The sequence below is a fragment of the Anopheles nili genome, chromosome X (assembly GCF_943737925.1).
Source record: "Anopheles nili chromosome X, idAnoNiliSN_F5_01, whole genome shotgun sequence".
Classification (NCBI taxonomy): Eukaryota; Metazoa; Arthropoda; class Insecta; order Diptera; family Culicidae; genus Anopheles; species Anopheles nili.
The window spans coordinates 3,511,136-3,534,184 of record NC_071293.1 but is presented as its reverse complement, the minus strand read 5'-3'; the positions used below and the strand labels follow the sequence as shown (position 1 = coordinate 3,534,184).

General features: G+C 44.0%; 2 protein-coding genes across 2 annotated transcripts; one reads left to right on the top strand and one right to left on the bottom strand.

Moving 5' to 3' along the window:
• Nucleotides 1–1,663: 1,663 nt before the first annotated feature.
• On the bottom strand, nt 1,664–3,793 carry LOC128729075 (uncharacterized). The gene is made up of 5 exons (XM_053822726.1): nt 3,696–3,793; nt 3,399–3,619; nt 3,180–3,323; nt 2,331–3,099; nt 1,664–2,263 (listed from the first exon to the last, which is right to left on the bottom strand). The coding sequence occupies exons 1-5, from the start codon at nt 3,761–3,763 to the stop codon at nt 2,149–2,151; spliced, it is 1,317 nt and encodes a 438-aa protein (XP_053678701.1). The 5' UTR covers nt 3,764–3,793; the 3' UTR covers nt 1,664–2,148.
• A 10,623-nt stretch (nt 3,794–14,416) lies between these two features.
• Nucleotides 14,417–20,574, top strand: LOC128729158 (transient receptor potential protein). Its single transcript, XM_053822811.1, has 15 exons — nt 14,417–14,634; nt 15,574–15,718; nt 15,912–16,007; nt 16,128–16,270; nt 16,672–16,873; nt 16,949–17,122; nt 17,192–17,426; nt 17,494–17,646; nt 17,723–17,868; nt 17,960–18,520; nt 18,617–18,781; nt 19,036–19,258; nt 19,330–19,498; nt 19,564–19,921; nt 19,993–20,574. The coding sequence occupies exons 1-15, from the start codon at nt 14,417–14,419 to the stop codon at nt 20,572–20,574; spliced, it is 3,570 nt and encodes a 1,189-aa protein (XP_053678786.1).
• The last annotated feature ends 2,475 nt before the right edge of the window (nt 20,575–23,049 follow it).

Genomic DNA, 23,049 nt, shown 5'->3' with positions numbered 1-23,049 from the left:
ATTTAGAAAAGCAAACACACTTACAACTTACACACACACACAGTACACGGCAACAACAGCAGGTTGGAGAGCCACTGGGCTAAAGGGCCCGTTGTGGCCGGTGGAAAGAAGGGTAGCTTTCCCTTCCAGAGACGACTGTTTTGCTGTTCATGTTTGCGCTACCGTGCAATGTTCGATGTTCGCCACGATCGGGGACACCGTGTGGAAGAAACCAATATCTGGAAGTAGCCGCGCCAATATTTTCAATGTACCACCATCAAACCAACACGCTGTACGATTTTCACAACTCTATGGGCAAGCTAATAAACCAGTATTTTGTATGTACCCTCTTCTCAATGGAACTGGTTGCGGATGCGTTTCATTTAACATCCCTTGAAGGGCTTATTGTTGGGTAACATTGTTACGGAAGTCGAAATGCGAAAGTGTATGATAATGATAGAGAATGATGTGAATAATCACGCTATTTGAACATTCTTCCGCGTTGAGACTCAGGAAGTGCAGTTTTAGGTAAAAAAAGAAATCGAGTATTCATTCCATGTTCAAAAACTTGCTATGTCTAGAAAACTATTTTTCGATGGTTTAGTGATGGGAAATATTTGTCTAGCGAAAGCAACCAATCTAGCAGCGAGCGCCGTAGATCAAATAATCAGCGCCTGCTCCATTTTCAATATCACTACATTGAAATTCACAGCTACGTTCTCTTCGTTCGTTTATCAACCTCAATACTTAACAAAACCATGATGACATTTCCATCCCACTAAGTTCTATTGCTCGTCCGTTGAAAGACGAGATGATTTGATAAACATGTAGTACCCAATTGCATCAAGTTGCACTGACAACTTTCAACAACCGGATAAAAGCAACATTTCGATGCTATCATCAAAGGCTTATAGGATTAGATTGTTGAAAAAAAAAACTATAAATATACTCATGCATTGAATAATATCTTTGGCGTCACGCAAAAGCGAGAATATCATCATTACAAGCGGATCCAAAACATTGAAAATTGATACCTTTTTCACTACACTAAGCGATCGTGCGAAGAATGAGCGCTTTTCTTTTCTCTCACACATATCCTTTTATAGCAAACAATACGAAAATAGGATTTTAAAATAAGTAATCGTCGTACTTATATTTTGCGTAACGCAACTACATACGAGCTTCGTTCTGGTTCATAAATACTTGCGCACCGGCTAATGGTGCCCGGGCGTCGCCTAATTATATCTATCATATATTCGGGTTTTTCGTGTAAAGTTTGCATCGTTCGAACCTACAATAATGTGTTCTTGCTCTTATATAGCTAGAATTAATCTCTGTTGTGTCTCCGTCGTCAACTGCACCTATATCTCGTTTTATGCTCCTTACGCATATCCGGCGCTGGTACCGTCTACCGGTCTTGGCCTCTTGTAAAAGGCACATGATCCTCCCGCGGTCGAACGCCAACGTCACCTGGCCCAGCATGTCTTATGAGAGCCGTAATTCGAAGATAAGACATAAAATGGAAAGGCCAATATAGCGAGTGGCCATATATCGAGGTATGAGTGTAATGTTTTTTTTTCTATAAAGAAGGGCCACATGTTTTCAAAACACTGTTGTAAGGACATTTCTACACCAATGTTCACCTGTGTCTAGCTCAGGGGACAGGTTCGGGACGAAGGCCCACTAGTCAACATTACTTTCATTCTCACTCGAAGGGTGGCACACGGTTAAGAAGAGGATATGGGGAGTATTTGAGTAAGGTAAGGAAGGAGGTGCCTCTCGGTAACTAAAAAACTCCTACCGCCTATATTACGACTGAAATGCAGTCGATTTTAAGGCCTCTGTTAAGGCCTCATGCTGTGATAAATTAGTCTCTTATAGTTGTCTTTTACCGTTTGTTCAGTTCTTCCTACTCTTATTGCTATTCTACGAGAAGAGCGCGCGGTTTTGACGCACGCGCCTGATTAAGTACGCCACATTTCCCGCTGAGTAACACGTTTTAACCCGTAATTCAGCCGCATGGTGTTCGCAACCGTTAGATTGAGGTGGTCGAAGTCCCTATTGCCTCCAGCAAGTCCATCGTTATGACCACTGCGCTGGAAACGGGCGGATTTGCTGGGTTGCCCCATTGGTTGGGCACAGATAAAGGTTGCAGGTATGGCACAGTATCTACAAATCGGTTACCGGTCCGATCACACCGATGCCTCCACCGCCACCCAAGCTAGTCGCGTCCGTCGCCTGCGAATCGACCTTCTTCTGCAGCGCGTAAACCACCTTCTGCAGGCTAAAAAAGAGAATTCAGACGTGCAATAGGACGGATCTAGGTGCCCACGTGCACTGTAGCTACTCACTGAGCGATCTTCTGCGACTGCTCGTTTTTGGCCGCTATTGCATCCTGGAGGTTTCGTCGAAGTTCCACTTCGCCTTTCTCGAGCAACAGCGCCCGCGAGGATGCCTCGTGCGAGGACGAGGTGGACGATCCTGACGGAATACCCACGAGATCAGCTGTTCCGTTTCCTAGCTCGGTTGCCGTGTCACCCCCGAACAGTTCCTCGGTGGTACCGATGCGGCCGTAGTTCAGTCGGAGTAATGACTTGCCGACGCCCGAAACGGTGCTGCTGGTGCTGCCTGTTCCGGAACCGCTTACGACAGGACGTTCGCTACCGACGAACGAATGGTATTGCTGTTGGGATGCTGCGGACGTTTGCGGAGAGTGTTGTTGCTGTTGCTGCTGCTGCTGCTGCTGGTTGCCCGCTTGTTGTTGGTGCTGCAGCTGCTGGAGCAGTAAGGCTTGCTGCACGTTCCCACCGAACATCGGCATCGGTGAGAGCGGCATCGCGTGGCTATGCTGCGCACCCAGACAAACGGTCGCCTGGGGCAACACCAAGCTTTCCAGCTGCAGAACACGTCCCGTTAGCTTTTCCAGATCAACTCGGGCCGCGCTCATCGATTTCTGCATCGTATCGACATCCTTCGCCAGGCGCTGGAGCGTATCGTTGATCGACCACATGTGGTTCTCCTGCAAATTACGCAACCGTTCGAACGTGGCATCCTCCCGGACGCGGCAGATATCACGTATCTCGCGCACCACATCCGCCACGATACCGGACGTATAGTTGCCTGTGAAGCGAATATTCGATTAACATGATTTGGTACGATTTGCTACGATTAGGTACATCAGGCCGGCTGGATGTACGTACCTGTCGAGCGATACGACGGTGCAGGACTGTTCTGACCCATACTGCCCATAGGCTGGCTGGTGGAGCTCAGCCCACTGAGACTGTCCCGGCGTCGGCCTAGCCCAGAAAGGAGGTTCTGCTGCTGCTTCAGCCGCTCCGTTTCCACTGCAACGGGGAGATAGCACAGGTTGGGTGTGAATGGGTTGGAGCTCGAGAGAGACCTCTGCTACCGCGCAGTACCTTGCAGTTCCAACAGACTACGGGTGAGCTTGCGGTTTTCCTCCGCCAGGGCCGCATTTTCCTCCGCGATGCTGCTCTGGTTCACGGCCGGTTCCGGCGTGTACGGTGCCGAAGGGCTGGCCGGGATGTAGGGCCGCGCCGAAGGGCCCGCATACCCAGCATTGCCGTCGTCCATCGTGGTGGATTCGTCGTCAGACAGCGACTCCAATTCTAGCGACTTACTGGAAATAACAGAAAGACGTCATTTGCACGAAATTGCACGTGAAAGGGACACTCAATCGACGAGAAGCTGCTTACCGAGGGTGAACGTAGCTGCCGCATGTAGGACACGGTGCGTCGTTCCCGTCGTGCCTGCACCCAATCATATACAAGTAGATCGCGCCTGTCCGGAACGGAATAACGCGCTGGCTTGGCTGGAAAACGGCTCGATGGCAACAAGGGCCTGCTGTAGGCAATCTCGGGTGGGGCGCGTTTGCGTTTGGTGGCCGATGCTAGCTCCTGATCCGGTCGTTGGCTGCAAACGAAAAGCACAATGAGGAGAAACTGATGAGCGAGAGTTATCGAAGGGTGGCAAAAGCGGCCTAGTACTAGGGTGTGGTCCAGCACAACCTAACGGACCGGCAAGGAACAGCGAACTGCGCGTGAGCGATAGGACTGATAGCGAAAACGGGGTGGCTTGTTTGCTGGCTCGAGGGTGAAATCGTACGCACATGCCACGCACCTGGAAAGGATGGCAGAGGTTCGTGTTGGATGTTGAAAGGTGGAACCCCGAGCACCGAACATATTGCCTATACGAACTTCAAACCTACGCAGCATGGTCAGCTTACCATTTATCGAAGAATTGACGAACCATTTATCGGATAAGTTTATCTTCCTTCATGTCTGCGATCCGTTATTTACTTGCTATCGTTTTCTTCGTAAATTAACCTCCCAAAAACTACAATACAAATGATAATCGACCAATCCTTCGAGTTGAATGATAAGATAGGAATTACACATACATCAGTGTATTATCCAAATCACCCAACCCAACAATACAGCATAGATATCATTATATTAAAACACAATCCTATGAATATCTAAACATGTAAAGCATATTTCTAGCACCAAGAGTACGTTTTTTTGATTTGCATAAGCATGTAATGTTTTTAATCCCGAATGTCATTACTGGAACTGTTAGAAAGATTTGAAATTGAAAAAAAAATACTATTGATGTCACTTTTGACATTCGTATTAATTCAACCGCATCGCGTATCCTTTGATGTTTGGCAGGTTCGAAGTGTGAAGTTATTTATATAATAAAAATCGCAAGAGACGAAAGACGCGACCTGTTTCAGAATTAGCAGTGCAAGTAAAAAATTGTTTCTCTTTTCAATCTTAAACCTTTTTTAATCCTAAGTTTCCAAATATCTAAAATCGCTTATAACTTCTCCAATCTCCAATTACTTATTTATATTCATTTTAATATTCATTAATATTAACTTTAATAACTTCTCTAAGCGTATGCAGAATTATAGTGTGCATTATGGATGAAAATGCTAACACGAGTCCTGAAGCCGATCAAGATACTTGTGCCGACGTTGCCGTCAATCCTCAGGAAAGTGATGAAGAAGAGATAACCAACCGGCCACATACAACGAGCGAGTCAGTCAACACAGAAGTTCTCGGTAATGTTCTACCAAATAATGTCACTAATGATAGTGCTTTATTTTTATATTTTACTTGTATATCTTTTTCATGCAAGGACCAGGTATTCCATGGGAAGATAAAACCGAGGAGGAAAAATTGAACTATGAAATCGCATTAGACGAAGATGCCAGATTGAACAAACCAATTCAAATGCAAATCTCTGATGACGATACGCCAGACAGTACATACTTTTCTGAAGAAATAGTTTACGTAATATCTGGGACCGGTAAGAGTTGTATATAAGAAACGATCTTTTCCTTTGTACCTTATTTCATTTACTCTTGATAGAAACCGATTACGATTACGGAGAGGCTGTGATCGAAGACGATGGAACATTGAAAATTACACCGCGGGTACCAATCGAGCGTACACCTTTACCACCATGCCATGTTTATGGTGATGAATCACTGTATGAAATTGTATCTGATTAAAATATAAACAATAGAAAAAAGATTGCCGGAACATCATGTGACCGGTTTTGAGCGGTATTGTAATTTACGAATATGTTTTATTTTATTAACCGATGAGCGAGAATTATCGAAGGGTGGCAAAAGCGGCCTAGTACTAGGGTACGGTCCAGCACAACCTAACGGACCGGCAAGGAACAGCGAACTGCGCGTGAGCGATAGGACTGATAGCGAAAACGGGGTGGCTTGTTTGCTGGCTCGAGGGTGAAATCGTACGCACATGCCACGCACCTGGAAAGGATGGCAGAGGTTCGTGTTGGATGTTGAAAGGTGGAACACCCCGAGCACCGAACATATTGCCTATACGAACTTCAAACCTACGCAGCATGGTCAGCTTACCATTTATCGAAGGATCGACGAACCATTCATCGGATAAGTTTATCTTCCTTCATGTCTGCGATCCTTTATTTACTTGCGATCGTTTTCTTCGTAAATTGAAAATAACCTCTCAAAAACTACAACAAAAACGATAATCGGCTGAGGTTTATCAGATTTTGTTGATCTGATTTTCATTTATCTTCCATCCGCAATATTTCGTTATACGGATCTGAGTGAAAGGGAAATATCTAAGATGATTTTATAAAGAGCTAATTAAAAAAATATATATATGAGAGAAGAAGAAAAAAAAAGTTTATCGTCATATTTATCAATTTTATCGTTAATCACAGCTTTCGATAGAGAGTTCTCTTTATTCTTAATTAAATTAAATTCAGATTAATTTTAGTAATATTAATAACTAATAAACCATTTATATCTAAAAAGCAAACAATAGTTTTGTAAAATGAAATAGTGCTCCGTTTGAGTTTGAATTAGATCATCCTCAATAAAAGGTAGATGAAGCACCATGAAGAAGCTATGAATCGAGGATTCGAAAAACACAAAACATAATATATTATAGCAGCATAATGGTAATAATTAATATATTTGGGTCTAGGTATTGGGTACTCGTATGAAATACACATGTTTTTTTTTTCAATTTTCTAGCAAACGTGCAACCCTAACTAAAGTAGGCGGTTTGGCATAAAGCATTAAACAGTAAACAGCAACATCTTACTGTAAGACATTTCTTAAGATTACGGATCGTGAAACTTAGAAATACACTACATTTAACTCTGATTGTGCACAAGACTTGCAATGTAAACAACGAACTAGCGCTACAGGAATATATAGGGTACGCGAACGACACGCTGATCGTTAAGAGTTATTTGGCAGGATTTCGTCTCAAATGCGATTGTATCTAGCACAATTAATGAATATAGCGAGGAGGCTCAGAATGAGGAAAAATCACATACGTTAGCACACGAAAATGGCATCATTTTGGCAAAATATGAAAAAAAATACCACTGGCTAAACATTGATCATTCTCCGTTTATAATCTATTCATTATTCTGGCAAACGTTGCCCCTGCCAACGGTCCGGTAAAGTTGTATAGAAAAATAATCCTAAATATCCTAAATTAAACAAACATTTATTGTTTACACTGACGGTTGATAACAGCTTTTTTAGTGAAAGCTTCAACGCCAAAATTCATTTCAATTCAGGCTCCTCTCTCCATGTAGAGGATCTAAAAGAAGTTTACGAACTAGGTCTAACGTTGCTATTCTCATCAATTAATTAGTTCAACGTGTGCTGGCCAATTAAAACATCGTACAGTTCATAGAACACATCAATGTAAGGACTTCTCTATTGTCCTTCTCTCAAACATACTTCTAACATTCTTCCTCACTTTGAATAGAGCGCATGTATGTGAGTACTGGAACTAAGTATTGTTCCATAAACAACCATCGTGGCATGGTGCAATATATACATGTATTTTTAGTGCGTAGCACTTGTTGAATCCCAAACTATTAAGGGTTATTCATTAAGTATTAGAAATGAAGTTACAGTTTAATCACCTCTAAACAAATCTGGTTTGCTAGCGCTTTTAAACAGAATGTATGTTGAAAACAGAGAAAAACATAGCATGTTGATATTTTTTTTTTGCAAAAACTGAAAGAATCTGTAAAGGAAAACGAATTGCTCTTAAATTATTTCAAGCAAAATATTTCAAATAATTCAAATAATATATTATTATATTTTGTTTACAAAATATATAAACAAATATTACGTAATGCTGCTTACTTCAAAGCATTACTTTACTGGACTACATAATATTTTCATTTATATATATATATATATATATATATATATATATATATATATATATATATATATATATATATATATATATATATATATATATATATATATATATATATATATATATATATATATATTCCAAACGTTCTAACCATTCTAAACACCATTGAAAACAAAAATGAATTTTCAAATTCATAGCTTTTTAACATAAAATCGTAAAAGCTTTATTAGCTTTATTAACTATTATACATATTCCTTTTAGCTATTGAGTTTTTCAGTTAGATTTACAAACCACATTTAAATCTGTTTATTAGTGGAAGGAAATCAAACAAGTTTATTTGAGCCAAGCTTTTTGAATACATATCTTACGCATTCTATGGGCGTTATGTATGATGTCGCTACTATTTACAAGGTGCTATCAAAAATTGACGGAGAAAGTAGGTGAAAAGGGGAGAAGGCTACATTGCGTTTTTATCGAAAGGCGAAATAACTAAATATAATATAGATGTATTGCAAATTGCTCCAAGCGAATAAATTATTTATTCTCGAATAATTTAATTTTCTACAAAAAATTTTCACATTTTCCGAATTACTGTGGCTGTTAATGAATTGTTTAAAAAATTTTGTCTGCTTCATTGATTAAACCTGGATCTTCAATGTATTACGTACGGCAGCATCCAATCAAAAACTGAAAATAGCTTATGTTGCATATTCAGATAACGTCAAAATTATTAATGTAATATTATTTTGAAATTTTGCATTTGGCCAACCATCCATATTTTTGCAAATAAATCATATGGTGTTAGTTTGTGTACAATTGAAATATTTTAGACAAAACAATTTCATATTTTAATAGTTTTTTCTAGTTAATACTTAGACACTTCACGATCGTGGCTCAAGCCATGCGCAAATCGTACAGAAATACCGATTGTCAACATTGTGCAGCCAAACACTCTCAACCGTAGGTATAAACAAGACTGATGTTAAAATGCCAATGTATTTCATTTTATCTGGATAAAAGAGAAAACAGCCATCATTGATTTGTTGAATTGGTTACCATCAAGACGCAAATATCGTATGTAAAGTTTTCCCTTTTTTGTCTTGTTCAACATAAAGCATAGTGTATTGTTTGATTTAAGGTTTAGTTGTCACGAAAATGCCGCCATCGAGTTCTTTTGTTCCGGAAACCATCGCACCCGAATATGCTGAACAAATTGTTAACATAAGAATGGAAATGGACATTTTGGATGATCCTGGGTTGGAAATTATGGTCGAGCGACCACCCGTCATGCATAACGGTAAAGCCAAAATCATAGAAAGTCACTGAAATAAGTTGCGAATGTATTATTGCTGCCTCTTTTTTGTTACATTTTTCATCGTTATATATTTTTCTCACTAGAATCGTCTTCATCGGAAGAATCGTCTTCATCGGAAGAATCGTCCTCATCGGAAGATTCGTTTTCTTCGGATGAAGAATCGTTCTTATTAGATAACGATTCAGAAGAAGTCGAAATCTATGAAACCATTGATGACGGTAACAGCTGCACTGATCAAACGATTCTTTTACTACTCTAACATGCTTTTATGTTTATATTTTTAGTGGTTGATTACATCGCGATACCGCAAGACGATGGTACGATTCAGTACAAAAAAATCACCACTCGTTTTTGCAGCATTAGTAAGTATTTTGCTTTATTTTTAATTTGTTTAATTACCACTTGTGATTTTGTTTTATCCACATTTCATATATCTAAAAAGTCGAGCTTGGCCCGAAAAAGATTGGATAGACGCCGTTTTCGTTATTTCTATTCTAAAAATTGTGCTATTATGAGAGAGTGCCATTATGAGACAATGCCAGCATTGGAAGCAATCACATTATAAATGTTAAGACATATGATATATATGTATAAATACGGGGTGGTCGTGCAGCTAATATTTCATATTATAAAATCAAGGCTTGAAGCTAATGTACAATTGGATTGGATAATTCAAACCAATTGAAATCATGGTCCTTCAAAGCATTGAATAATAAAATATGCAATATAAAAATTTATCCTAAATTTTTTACAATTACATACTCGACAAGTTGAGAAAAGGGTGAATCGCTTCCATTAAATTCTGGATGGTAAACTCCACCGAAAGATTGTGTGAATTGCATATTACATAAATGCACAAATACTAAAAATTATAGCAACGATCTTCAGGCCTAGATGATAGGTTCTGATATTTATATAGCGCAAAACATGTACCATCATCGAAATGATTATTTAAAAGAACGCCAACCATCAGCATCGTAGCTAGGTTATCTGATGTTAGTTTTTTATTCACATGTACAAAAAACCGTAAATATGTATTACAAGACGGCCAATAACCACCCACACCCAAATGAAAGCTCGAATTCGAATTCTTATCGAGCATCCAAGGCCGCGAGCATCAAAACAGAACGGCGTTCATCGTACCAAATATAAACATTGTTCCCTGGCGTTACGCACTGCGTCAATCGAATTGGACTTTCTCTACTTTTGTTTTGTGCTGAGCTTTTCTCCTGTTGAACCAGAAATGGATGAACAAGAGTAGTTTGTTCCAAGATACTACAGTTTAAGCCATCCATTGCATTTCAAAGCTCCAATGTAAACAAAAGCCATCTGATTTGCTTATAAACAAAAGATTTCTGCTTAACCAATTTGACAGATCAACATAATGACGTCAAGTCGGGATGCAAAAGAATGTTTATGCGTATGGTTTCGAGAGTGAATGCGAAGTCTCTGCAGAGTAAATTTAGGTAATAGCATATCGATTCTTTTGTACGCATAATAACTCTTCTTTTTAATATTAGCACATCAACGTCCTCATGGTGTGTCATAAATCATCCCAGCCAGATATTAGAAGCAACAATCGATCTACTGCCTTCAGTTCATTTAGCTTTTAAAATTTTCCAGCGAGTACACATTTTTTGCAGTGTGAAACAAATCTCGACAATGGATCTGGTTATACGCACTCTCTTATTTGTATCATAATTTATATAAACAAAGCTATTATTGTTTCTTCTTCTTCTTTACCAAAATTTTATCTCGGTACTATGCAAAAATCCAGCATCCCTCCTGTGTTACTCTGTGTTTTGTACTCCTGAACCTTAATTAATTGCACAACGAGAAACTATAGGTTATTTGCCCTTTCACAAGAAAAACATTGAAAACTTGCTACAAAACAGTATTATTGTATACACCTTTTCAATAATTTGGCTTTCAAACAAAAAATTTACAACAAACGTTATCTTCCAATCTCAGATAGATCTAGCAAGCATTGTGTTGCTCTAGCAGCACAAGTTATGATTTTGCTTCAATTCGAATTTGCAAACAAATCTGTTACCTCGTAGTATCAAAACAAATATGATACATTGATTATGATATATTATGATATATGATTTAACCTTAGAACTCAAGAATAATAAAAATCATCTATTGCTCAGGGCTAAAGTGCGTATGTTTTGTGAGACTTACTGTGACATCTGTTTCAGTATGTGTACAGGGATCCAGAAATGATATAGTGTTAGTGTATTGTTTAATACCTCAATAAACCGAAGCCGTAACGCTGCCCAAACACCACATGATATATATGTTAAAAAAAACTTGTCTAGACACTGCGCTAAAGCTTGGTGTAAAAACCGGTTTTATTGGAGTAGAATCGCTTAATATAGAATATTCCGCCTTAAAAAATGGAATTACTCATCTTAAAAGAGCGCTCAAATTACCAACAAAATTTTTTATAATTTTTTATTCAATTATTATTTTAATTTCAAATTTTTTGAAAATAAATTAATAATTGAAATAGAAAGACAGATAGCGTAACATAAAGATACGATAGCACGAGAGCGAAGATGAGCTCTTTTACTCCTATTCACAAATAAAAACGAACGCACCCTGCAGTACGCAGCGTTGGCTTCCTTTTTCTCAGCTGAGTAATCATAAATTGGTGTTAGTGTACGTGAGCATTTCATGGTCTCACGTCTCATCCCCTTCAGAAAACTCACCCTGCTACAAAGCAATTACGTCGTCAGGGACGAATATTATGGAAATGAGAAAAGCAGCGCTTGGAAGCCGGGTATGTTAGCATTGTAACACTCTAATGCAACGATGGTCTCAGGGAAAACTGTACATCCAAGTCCAAACAGTTCGTACATGACTTACCGTAAGAGGTCTTCGTTACTGATGCAATAGCTCTGTCAGGAAAAGTAGTTAGGCATAACTGCGTATAGCTGATTAGAGTACAACGCTCTTATTACGCTTAATAGAAAACAAAAATTTTGCAGAAAAAAATTCACACAGCTTAGTGTGAGCATACGGCTTTATTTTATGATTGAGGATTCCCAATTTTTGTTGATACTATCTTTCCACATTTTCTATTGGCATGCGAAGGTGAACCGTGATCGTAGTTGGTTGAGAGTGGCGGGGTGGAATGTTGCCAGTACTTGATTGATGGAAAACGTCATAGATAACTTATCTTTTGCCAGCACCAGCACTAATACAAACTCTTAAAATGCTTCATTTTCACGTTTACGTTCCCCTCGCACATACCCCTTTCCTATCACACTCCTTCACTCTAGCTGGCTCTCGCGTCAGCTGCCTTGCGTAAGCTTACGTGGGCGTTTATTATTTGCCAAAGCATGAGTGAATTTTCAAGCTATATATTTTCAATGGACTAAATGGCAAATAATGAAATGAAAAGCCAATCACTTTCACTATAAGCCCAATGACAAATTAAAATACATGGACATGTCGGGCAGTTTCTTACAGATAGACAAATGCACTGCTTTTTAGAAACGGTACTTTCCAACTCACTTTTATTGCATTTTTATTGAACTTAAGCGCGACAACTAGCTTGCGTTTTACTGCCATGTTGGCGAACAAACGATCTATTTATTCCCTTCATGTGGAAGGTATGAAAAGCTTGACAACGGTAATTTGAGTTTACCGTTCAACTGTCAGATGGATGACAGCGCTTTGGTGTCCTATTTCAAAACGTCCTCAAATTCGCTCATCGGAAGAATAAAATGTAATATTAATCTTAGCACCACATCCTGTGCGAAAGGCAAAAAAAAATATTACAATATATGCCTAAACATTTTACATGTTATTACGTTTTCATCTCACTACACAATTTTTCGTTAGCTGTATTGCAAAAAATGTTACAAACAAACTGAACCAACGAATCTTTCGAACGTGAATTTAGACAATTTCCTTTCATGTACGCTTTTTATCTTTTGAGTGTGATGAAAAAAAAAAACAATAAATTTGATCTGAAAGAGTTTAAACGGGGGTTTACGAAATACTTTGCAAGCCTTTTATTACCCGTTCTTAGCCATGAACCCGTTCTTATTAACAATCAATGAAACGATTTTTTTCAAAAGATAGGAGTTGCTATGGGCTCATACTTAATAATTCATATCATATACATCGTAGTCTTTGGAAGAATTAAAAGGAATGTTTTGTTATTACTGATTGAATAATGATTGAAATTATCTGCAAAGCGTCACTAAAATGATGGATTGAAGAAAAAAATAGTTTTAGAACGGAGCAGAGAGTAAAATGCTTTTCAAGGGTGATCCGAACGGTCAGAACAAAGATATTACACAGCAGACTATGCAGCTGTACCCGATCATTTTCTAGACTTCATGATAGCGCCCTTCCACGACGTACAATACCGAACCACTGACACCGTTCCGCAGAACCAATAATTAAGTTTATCAAAACAAAAAAAAATCCTATCAAAATCTCGCCCGTATCCGCGCCTGTCGACAACACGTGACCCAGAACAGCCGATCGCCAAACAGCCTTGGCGTTCCGGCGACTCCGAATCTCCGTTCGCACTGTTGCGGAACGCTTCCAGCTTTTCCGCAGACATGTGGTCCTGGAACAAGTCAAGCCTGCCCGGCCAAGCTGAGCTCGCACAAACAGTTCAAGGTGCTCCGGAATGAACCAGGCTGGCTAGAGTTACATCATAAATATTGACATAATTTCGCTAATTTAATTAAACGCACCGTCGCAGAAGCCCTGAGGGCATCCGATTCGAGCCGTTGGCCACTTTCGTTGGACAGCTTGACTCGTGCGCAAGGAGCTCGCGGTGTTGGTTTAGCAGGTGTTTTTGTGTGTGATACCGAAACCGGAATCTAGGAGCTGATAGGCGAGCCTTAAAATTCGAACATCGGTGGTTGGCCCGCGTGTGCGATCGATTCGGCTCCTCGAATCCTCGGTCTGCCGCCAAGACACGCGATAGTCGCTCTACCACCCGGTGGAGCCGGGCTTTTAATTGAATTAGAATCAAGCGTCCGCATCGCGAGCCACCCGGTACAGGACCGGTAGGGCCTCAATCGATCAGTTGCTCCCCGGAGAGCCCGGCAGCACCGTTAGGGACAGCTCGGTAGCGAGCAAAGCGTGAAGGACCTCGGCCAACAACCGGCAAACCTGTCCGGTAGCTGTGTCAGTCTGAACGCCAGCGCAAACGGCGGCGGAGCTTTGGCTCCACTGAGGTGCTTCCTGGAGGATACCAAGCATGTGAATGCGAAGCCTTCACCGGAACTGCCTCGGAATCGTCACCTGGCGCGGAATTGGTCGGCTTCGGTGCTCTGTATCCGGTGCTGTGGAGTTTAGTTAGTGGTGTGCGGTGTTTGTGGGAAACGTGCACGGGATCTGGTGTGACTTTCCAACGCCTGGCAACAATCACACGATGAAGAAGGTGACGGAATCGCGCGAGAACCTCGTCAACTCGACGGTATCGCTCGAGGACGGCATGACGGAGCCGGTAGACGATCATCCTTCAATACTTCGCTCGATGAAGAGCACCACATCTGAGTTCGACCTCGAGATCCAGGACGTGGTGCTGACGAAAGTGGAGAAACGCTTCCTGCTGAGTGCCGAACGGGGTGATTGCGCAACTGTCAGAAGGTAATGCCGTCCCGCGTTGGACGTTTAGTAATCCGCTTTAACTTCGAGTCTCCTCTGACGTGCGCTGGTTGAAGGCCTTGTTGGGTGAGGTTCCGCAAGGCTACCGGTGAGTGGTGACACCGGCACGGGACCTAACCGACCCTGCCGTCTGGAGGGTCAGTAAAAAGCGTGCACTGCTCGTAATATGATACTTTGTGCTTCCTGGAATCAATATCATCATAGCATCGTCTACCAATCAAACGGTTTCTGTGAGACACGTGTTCTGCAAAATTTCGTCCAACATATCAATGCTATGAGTATATAAATGTTTTATTTTGTTGTATCAAAACTTACAGCACAGTAGTAGATTTAATGTTTAACGAGCCCACATCCTAGTGTCATTTTAGCTTAAAACATCGTGTGGAGGAGCATTTAAAAAAATTACCATCACAACTTTAGACACGATGTGCTAATTCTATTTAGCACAACCTAAGTGGACTGTGGTGTAGCTAATCGTTAAAAATTCCTTGTGACGAGACTAGCACGCCCGAAAACACACGGAGCCCTTACAAGTTGGCGGCCCTGTTGTGCGCAGGTGTTGTTTTTTTTTAAATGTCGGTTACATAAGTCCCTCGTTGGCTGTCCTTGCGTTGAGCCGTGCGTATTAACAAACCCTGGCGAACATTCGCCAACTAGGGGGCTCGTTTTCCACTGGCTTATTGCTTGTTCCTTGACACCTTTTTTAATCTAAAAGGTGAAGGTTGCTGGTGAACCAGATGATTAGAAACTATATTAAAAATCCTCGCAGCAAGGTCCTTCAACGCCCACGAAAGGAGCAATTTATTTTTCTCCTTCGGGCTGCTAATACACAAAAGTGCTTTCATTTCGCCCTTTGCTAATGGCACTTTTTGCCGATTTTCATCCCCTACCTGGGAATGACTGACCTCGTTCTGGTTTCAGAATCATCCAGGAAAACCGGGACCAACCGGAGGAGTTCGACATCAACTGCGTTGATCCGCTGAATCGGTCCGCCTTGATAGCTGCCATCGAAAATGAGAACATCGAGCTGATCAACCTGCTGCTGCGGGATGGAATCAAAGTCAAGGTACGCCACGCGAACGAGGGCTCATAATCCCTCGGACGCCAATCGAGAGCCGTTTGGGGAATTAAGTTTGTCCCTGGGCCTGGGCCCTGCCGACCAGCACGGCCAGCTTACGGCGGTGTATATTCCAACCTGCCCTAATCGTCTCTGGTCGCTTCTCTTTCGCTCGATCCATCGCATTTCCCGTTCGCTCAAGGATGCACTGCTGCACGCGATCAAGGAGGAGTACGTCGAGGCGGTGGAAACGCTGCTACTATGGGAGGAAGAGAACCACATACCAGGCCAGCCCTACGTAAGGATTTGCTCGCTAAACCGCGGCACATGCCGGCGCAATACCGGCCCTTGATTAGCTGCAACCAATTGACATCCCCGTTTTCCGTTCGCATTTACTGGCCGTGCCAATTGTTCACAGAGCTGGGAAGCGGTCGACAGGTCCTCGTCCTCCTTTACCGCCGATATCACGCCGCTCATCCTGGCGGCTCACAAAAACAACTACGAGATACTGAAAATTTTGCTCGACCGTGGCGCCACGCTGCCAATGCCGCACGACGTCCGGTAGGTTTGAATTCGCACGTAGGTTTTGATTAATGGGCAGTGAGAAACGCTAGGAGAGGGAACTGCGATGAAGGTGCAGTCGCGAATCAGCCAGCTGTAAATCGCAAGAGCAATTAATTATGCCCACTCACGCTGTTGACCTTTTGTGGGCGAGACTACGCGAGAGATCGTCTTCCGATTCGAAGGAGTCACAGGATTTCTAACATTTGCCGAAACTGCAGTTTCACGGACGTGTGTTCGTGCCTTTGATAATATAGTAAGAGGTCAAATAGATGTAGCATGTCTCACTGAGGAAAAACTCCATTAAGCCATACCAGTTACTGAGATAACATAAGATACAAGATAGGCTAGTTTTAGATATTTGGCTTATCTGTTTTTCAAACATATCCTCCATGGTTCAGGTGCGGCTGTGACGAGTGCGTCACCTCCAGCGAGCAGGACTCGCTACGTCACTCTCAGTCGCGCATCAACGCGTACAAGGCGCTATCGTCTAGCTCACTAATAGCGCTTAGCTCTAAGGATCCCATCTCAACGGCGTTCCACCTGTCATGGGAGCTGCGACGCCTGAGTCGTATGGAGACCGAATTCCGGGCTGAGTACACGGTAAGCACTTCTCCAGCTCCCGTACTTCGATAGGCGTGATCTAAATGATAGCTTCTGCCCTTTCAACGAGATCAGCAAATGCGCCTGGCAGTGCAGGAGTTCGCTACAGCCCTACTCGATCATGCCCGCACCTCGAACGAGCTCGAGATCATGCTCAACTACAGCCCGGGCGCCGTGGACAACTGGGAACCGGGCGAGCGGCAAACGTTGGAACGGTTGAAGCTCGCCCTCAACCACAAACAAAAGATGGTTCGTGGTTAGCCTTACTGCAGGTGGGAGTTCTTCAAACAGGCAGTGCAATGTTCTTTTCTTCTGTAGTTCGTAGCCCACCCGAACGTCCAACAGCTACTGGCGGCCATCTGGTACGAGGGATTGCCAGGATTCCGGCGCAAGTCGATTGTCGGACAGATCATGCAGGTAGCGAAGCTGGGCACCATGTTTCCGGTGTACAGCATGATCTACATGATCGCACCCAACTCGGAAATGGGTCTGTTTATGAAGAAACCGTTCGTGAAGTTCATCGTACACTCGGCCAGCTATGCGTTTTTTCTAAGTACGTCCATGTAGGTTCTTCATCCATCTCCCCAGCTAATCGATCGGCTTCTTCTTTATTCTGTCAGTGTTGCTTGGTGGGGCCTCGCAGCGCGTTGAGTATCTTGCAATCGAATGGTTTGGTCCGGACTGGGCGCAGGACATCTTGGCTGAGTGGAAACGCAAGGAACGTGGATCACTGCCCGGAATGTTCGAGTGTCTTGTGATATTGTACATCATAAGTAAGGGCTCCTGCAAGGCCCATGGTGAAGCGCTACTCCTAATCGTGTTCGTTATTTCAACGTTTGTTTGCTCTAGGTTTGATATGGCACGAGATGAAATCGCTGTGGAATGATGGGCTGATGGAGTACGTATCTGATCTGTGGAATATCGTTGACTTCATTTCGAACACGTTCTACATCGTATGGATGAGTCTTCGCTTCACCTCGTGGTACACGGTTTGGGTAAGTGAAGCCGGCTTGGGAGTTTGGTAGTGCAGTAACCTGCCTGTGCACTGTACCGACGACTTGCATCTTGAACATCTTCTCTTTTCAGCGTGATGCTAAAGCTGGTCTCAACCCATGGTACCCACGCGAACAATGGGATCCATTTGATCCAATGTTACTGTCAGAGGGTGCTTTCGCTGCCGGCATGATATTTTCCTTCCTCAAACTGGTGCACATCTTCTCGATAAACCCGCATCTTGGACCACTGCAAGTGTCACTTGGGCGTATGATTATCGACATTATTAAATTCTTCTTCATCTACACGCTGGTACTGTTCGCGTTCGGTTGCGGACTTAACCAGCTGCTATGGTATTACGCAGTGCTGGAGAAAAACAAGTGTTATCATTTACCGAGTGGCCTGCCGGACTTCGACAATAATGAGAAAGCGTGTGCTATCTGGCGTCGTTTTGCCAACCTTTTCGAGACGTCTCAGTCGCTGTTTTGGGCTTCATTCGGACTTGTCGACTTGATGGCGTTTGAGCTGAGCGGCATCAAGAGCTTCACGCGCTTCTGGGCCCTGCTGATGTTTGGTTCGTACAGTGTCATCAACATCATCGTGCTGCTGAACATGCTGATCGCCATGATGAGCAACTCGTACCAGATTATTTCGGTAAAAGCTACGGGCTGGGAAAATGGGCGTTGACGGGGACTAAGGTTGATTTGATTTCGCGTATCGATTGCTAACGTTCGTGTTATTTCGATTCAGGAACGCTCTGACACCGAATGGAAGTTTGCCCGGTCTCGCTTGTGGATGAGTTACTTCGAGGATGGAGACACGTTGCCACCACCCTTCAACCTCTTTCCCTCGATCAAAAACTTCACCAATATATGCAAATGCTCGAACGATAAGCGCTCTACGACGAGTATTATAGTGAGTTTTGGGAAATTAAATTTACTTTTCTCGCTTCTCTTGATATTTGCGTCACCCGGCAGAGTATCCCGATAGAGACGGGAGGACATTTTTCGCAGTTCACATATTGCCTCGGGGTAGCGAAGTTGATGGCCGGGCGATGTTCTGTTTGAACACATACATCCTTCACTTGGAATTATCCTTGGCCGCCCGGTTATGTTGGCCACCTTTCACAACCCTTTTCTTTTTCATTTCATTCCATATGCTACCAACAGAAACGCAACCGGGAAAAAGCCCAGCGGCGACACGAGAACGTGATGAAGTTGCTCGTTCGGCGTTACGTCACGGCGGAGCAGCGTAAACGGGACGACTTTGGTATCACTGAGGACGATGTGATGGAGATTCGGCAGGATATCAGCACGCTGCGTTACGAGCTGATCGATATCCTGCACCAGAACGGCATGCGAACGCCCAACTTGAAACCACACGAGAGCGCAAGTACGTACCTCCAGGGGTCTCGTGAAAGGTGGACTCTCATTGAACTGATCCTCCCAATCGTATCCTTGCAGTCGCCGGCAAGAAGGGCCGCGTAATGGAGCGGCGTATTCTGAAGGACTTCCAGATCGGCTTTGTGGAGGGCATCCTGCAAGACACGTACAGCGGTGGAGGCGAGAAGCCGGCTGACGTGTTCGCGACCATCGCGAAAGCCATCGGCAACAAGTCGAGCACGAAGAAAAAGTACGTAAGGCATTTACGGGTCTCTGTTGCCGCGGGTGTTACCCTGTTTCGTAACATCTTCACAGGAAGCCAGAGGACTGGAACGCACTGGTACGCCGTAGCACGGTGGCTCGTGATCCTATTGGCAACTCGACCGAGGCTATCATGCGCCGCAGCCGGCAGAGCTTGCGCAAGCAGATCCTGGACAGCTCCGAGAAGGGTCTGGAAATGGACACGGACCACCTGGTCGAGTACAACCCGAAGCTGTCAGAGGTGACTCCGGTGACGCGTGTGGCGTACGTCAAGTTCATGACGACCAAGTTGAAGAAGGACGTAGCAGATGTGGCGGCTAGTGGAGAAAGTACCTCCTTTGAGAACGAGCGTCGCCAGTCCTGGAAGCGCAGCTCGTTGAAGAACATCGTCGACATGAAGGACAAACTCAGCGTGAGTATCGAAGAAAGGTGTCTACTTTTGTAAGGTTTCTTTTTAACGATTTCTCTCACCAATACAAACAGAGCTTGGACGCAGATGGTGAGCAGCCTGGTGAGGTAGAACCTGCTGAGGAACAGCCCGTTGCAACGGTTACGGTGAAGGAAGCACCTGCTCCGGTGGAGACCACTCCAGAAGAGGTCCATACCGAGCCAGTCCGGCCTAAAGTTCGCGTCAGATCGCCGATTATTGAGGATCCGAACGAAGAACGCGAGGACACTCCATGTCCGGCCAGTCCTCCTCCACCGGCCGAACCTATTCCGGAGCGTCCTGTTTCACCCATTCCACCCAATAGTCCCCCGTTAGATCGCCATCTACCGGCAGCTGTTGAGTCACCGGTAGTAGTTGAACCCGCTGCCTCGAAGGTTGTCAGTGAGGAACGGTCGGCAGGAGTGGCATCACCTCGGGATACCTTATCCCCGACGGGTTCCACGAAAACACCGGAACCCCGTACCTCACGGGCAGCCTCTCCTGCCGGTTCCAAACCACCTGAAAGGCTTACCGTAAGTCCCAGTACGACGGGGGCAGATGAGACAGGTCCAACAGCGTCGCCCTCTAATCGTGGCAAGTCCAAGAGTACAGGACGCAATCTGGGGGGTTGGATTTAAGCGTCAGGGGTGTCAAGTCGAAGGGTTGGAGGCGGTGTTGCGTCTAAAGGAACGCGATGTCCTTGTGGTTCCAGGATGGGGAATCTGCGCTGGTTTACGATACCTTCACTTCGCACGTCACCAGCCAATAGACGCACCATCTGTCGGTCTTTTAGCTGATACTGCTGCTCACCTCCCTCATCATGTTGTTCCCAAGGCGTCCGGGAGGATGTGCTTTTGCGTGTTGCTTGTCATTTGCTGTGTGTTCGTACTTTCTGTGGTTCCTAACTGCAAAGCCGCTTAGCTCGTTAATTAGTGGTAATTTGTTTGTTTTGTACTTTGAATGGAATAAACTGTTTTTCCGGGCCCCGCGACTGACGCTCGCGGTATCGAACGTCAAAATCTGCCCCCGCTCAGCCGCATCCCACAGTCACCCTCCGTGCCCACACCCGGGTGGGCATTCTTCTCGACCACCGGAGGGCTTTTCCTCGGTATGGTGAATTTTCTGGCCCGCACGCGCGCTCGGGCTGCACGTCATAGAGGGTGGCAGTTTTCGCCGTGAGCTATCAGTTTTCCCGTTTTATATTTTTCGGTGGCATCTATTACCTCGGGTGAGCAAAATTATCGGGCGAGCTGAATTTATAGTCCTTCCTGTCCAACAGGGCCCTGCGAGTGCTTGGGGTAAATTGTGTGTGTGTGTATGTCTGTGTGTGTGTTGGTGTCGTACCTTTACCACAAGGCGTGGGAAGCACGTGCACACTCGGTGTTCCGATAACGCGTTACGCCAACGGTAGCGCGAGTGGACTTCGCTTTCCAATTTCTGACCGCCGATGGGCCGAGCAGATGATGTAGTCACGTAGAGAAAACTGTTAACATTCACAAACAGCAACGATAGCAGAACGGCAACAGCGTGCCACAAGCGTAAGCGTAGGTTAGCGAAACATTGCACGATAGAGCCGGTGTGAAAGCCACAACGTTTTCATTCAAATATGCTAGTAACCATTTTTTTTGCTGTTTTCCTTGCGAGTGTTGATGTACCCCTGATTATTATTGCAAAGTAGTAGAAGGCGTTTGGGGGAGTCGTTAATAAATATGCTTAGATGGAGATAGAACGAAACCTATTGATGTTCGTATTACTGAAAGAAACAATTCGAAGAATAGGAAAGTCATAATGATACTTGTAACGAACCGGATGAATAAAGCTTTTACATACGATGATTGCATTTCTGATGCAACTCCTAATATATACGGCAAGAAAACAGTTAGAGAGAGAAAATAATAAGCTATGCGAGCAAGTCTACAAGGGTAAAATTCCTGCAAGGACATCCAAGTGCACCGGACCCGTGTTATGGATTAGTGCAAGCAAACTAAGGGTTTGAAATTACATTGCTTCTGCTAGAAAATATCACGAATGATTCATCGCCCACGGTGGCAAGCTAGGCTGGATTATGCCGAGAGCCACGAGTTGGATTGGCGAAGGATTTAATTCAAACAAACGATACGGAAATGCAAACCCCAGCTGAACGAAGTAAGTCACGCACCGGATGGCGTTGGAATTTAAAATATCCGTTCGTCAGCGCTTTGTGACCAGAGCAACTATAACTGACCTGTCGCTGTCGCTTAAAATAGCCCTCGCGACCGGGCGAGTGATGGAATTTGTCGCGTTTGTCGTCTCCCCAGGGGCCAAAGTGATCGCAGACCTGTGACCGTCAGGGCCGGACAGCTGGCTGCGGGACCGAACGAAAATTAATCACTCCACATTTGTTTCAATTCGCTCGCCGGGCTAAGGCCCAGTGTTTCGCAAGATGCTCGATGGGTATAATCTGTACTTCATTTGCTTTAAAATCAATATCTTAGACTCTGCGATGCATCTGCGAGGAAAAGGACTCCAAGGGCAGGGATGTTCCTGACAAAAGCGCAAGGATGGGAGATTCGGGGTGAGATGGAACTAATGAAACAATCATTACCGTGTCGAACACCTATAAAACATGGCTTCCAGTCGGGCACGGAACGATTATCAGCTTTCAAAGCCTTGTGCTTAAGGACGGCAAATGATAGTTGGGAAGATGTGTTGTGATGAGAAGAAAAAGAAGCTGCTGTTTGAGCTAATGAATCAGCAGGACGTGAGTCTGTAAAGAGCCAAACTTTTTCGCACGTCACCTGTTGGCTCGTTGCTGTTACCGTGAAACTCTTCCTCTGATGTCCTCGAAGGATATGCATTTCCACACGGTGGGTTGATGCGTGTGGATGATTGAGATTGAGAGAAGAAGCGACTGCGAGAGAGACCGGTGGAAGTCGGGCGTTGGACAATGATACCCAGCAAGGATGCCCAACCGTCCGCAAGGACATGCGCTCAACCGTCCAGCATCGAGCCGTCCGAGAACGCTGGCCTGCTTCAATTCAGGACTCAGTATGCAAGTCGCTCAGACGGCTATAAAAGACGCCTGGTCAGCCGGATATTCGACACAACATCGGTCGCAGCCGAAGAGTGATCTG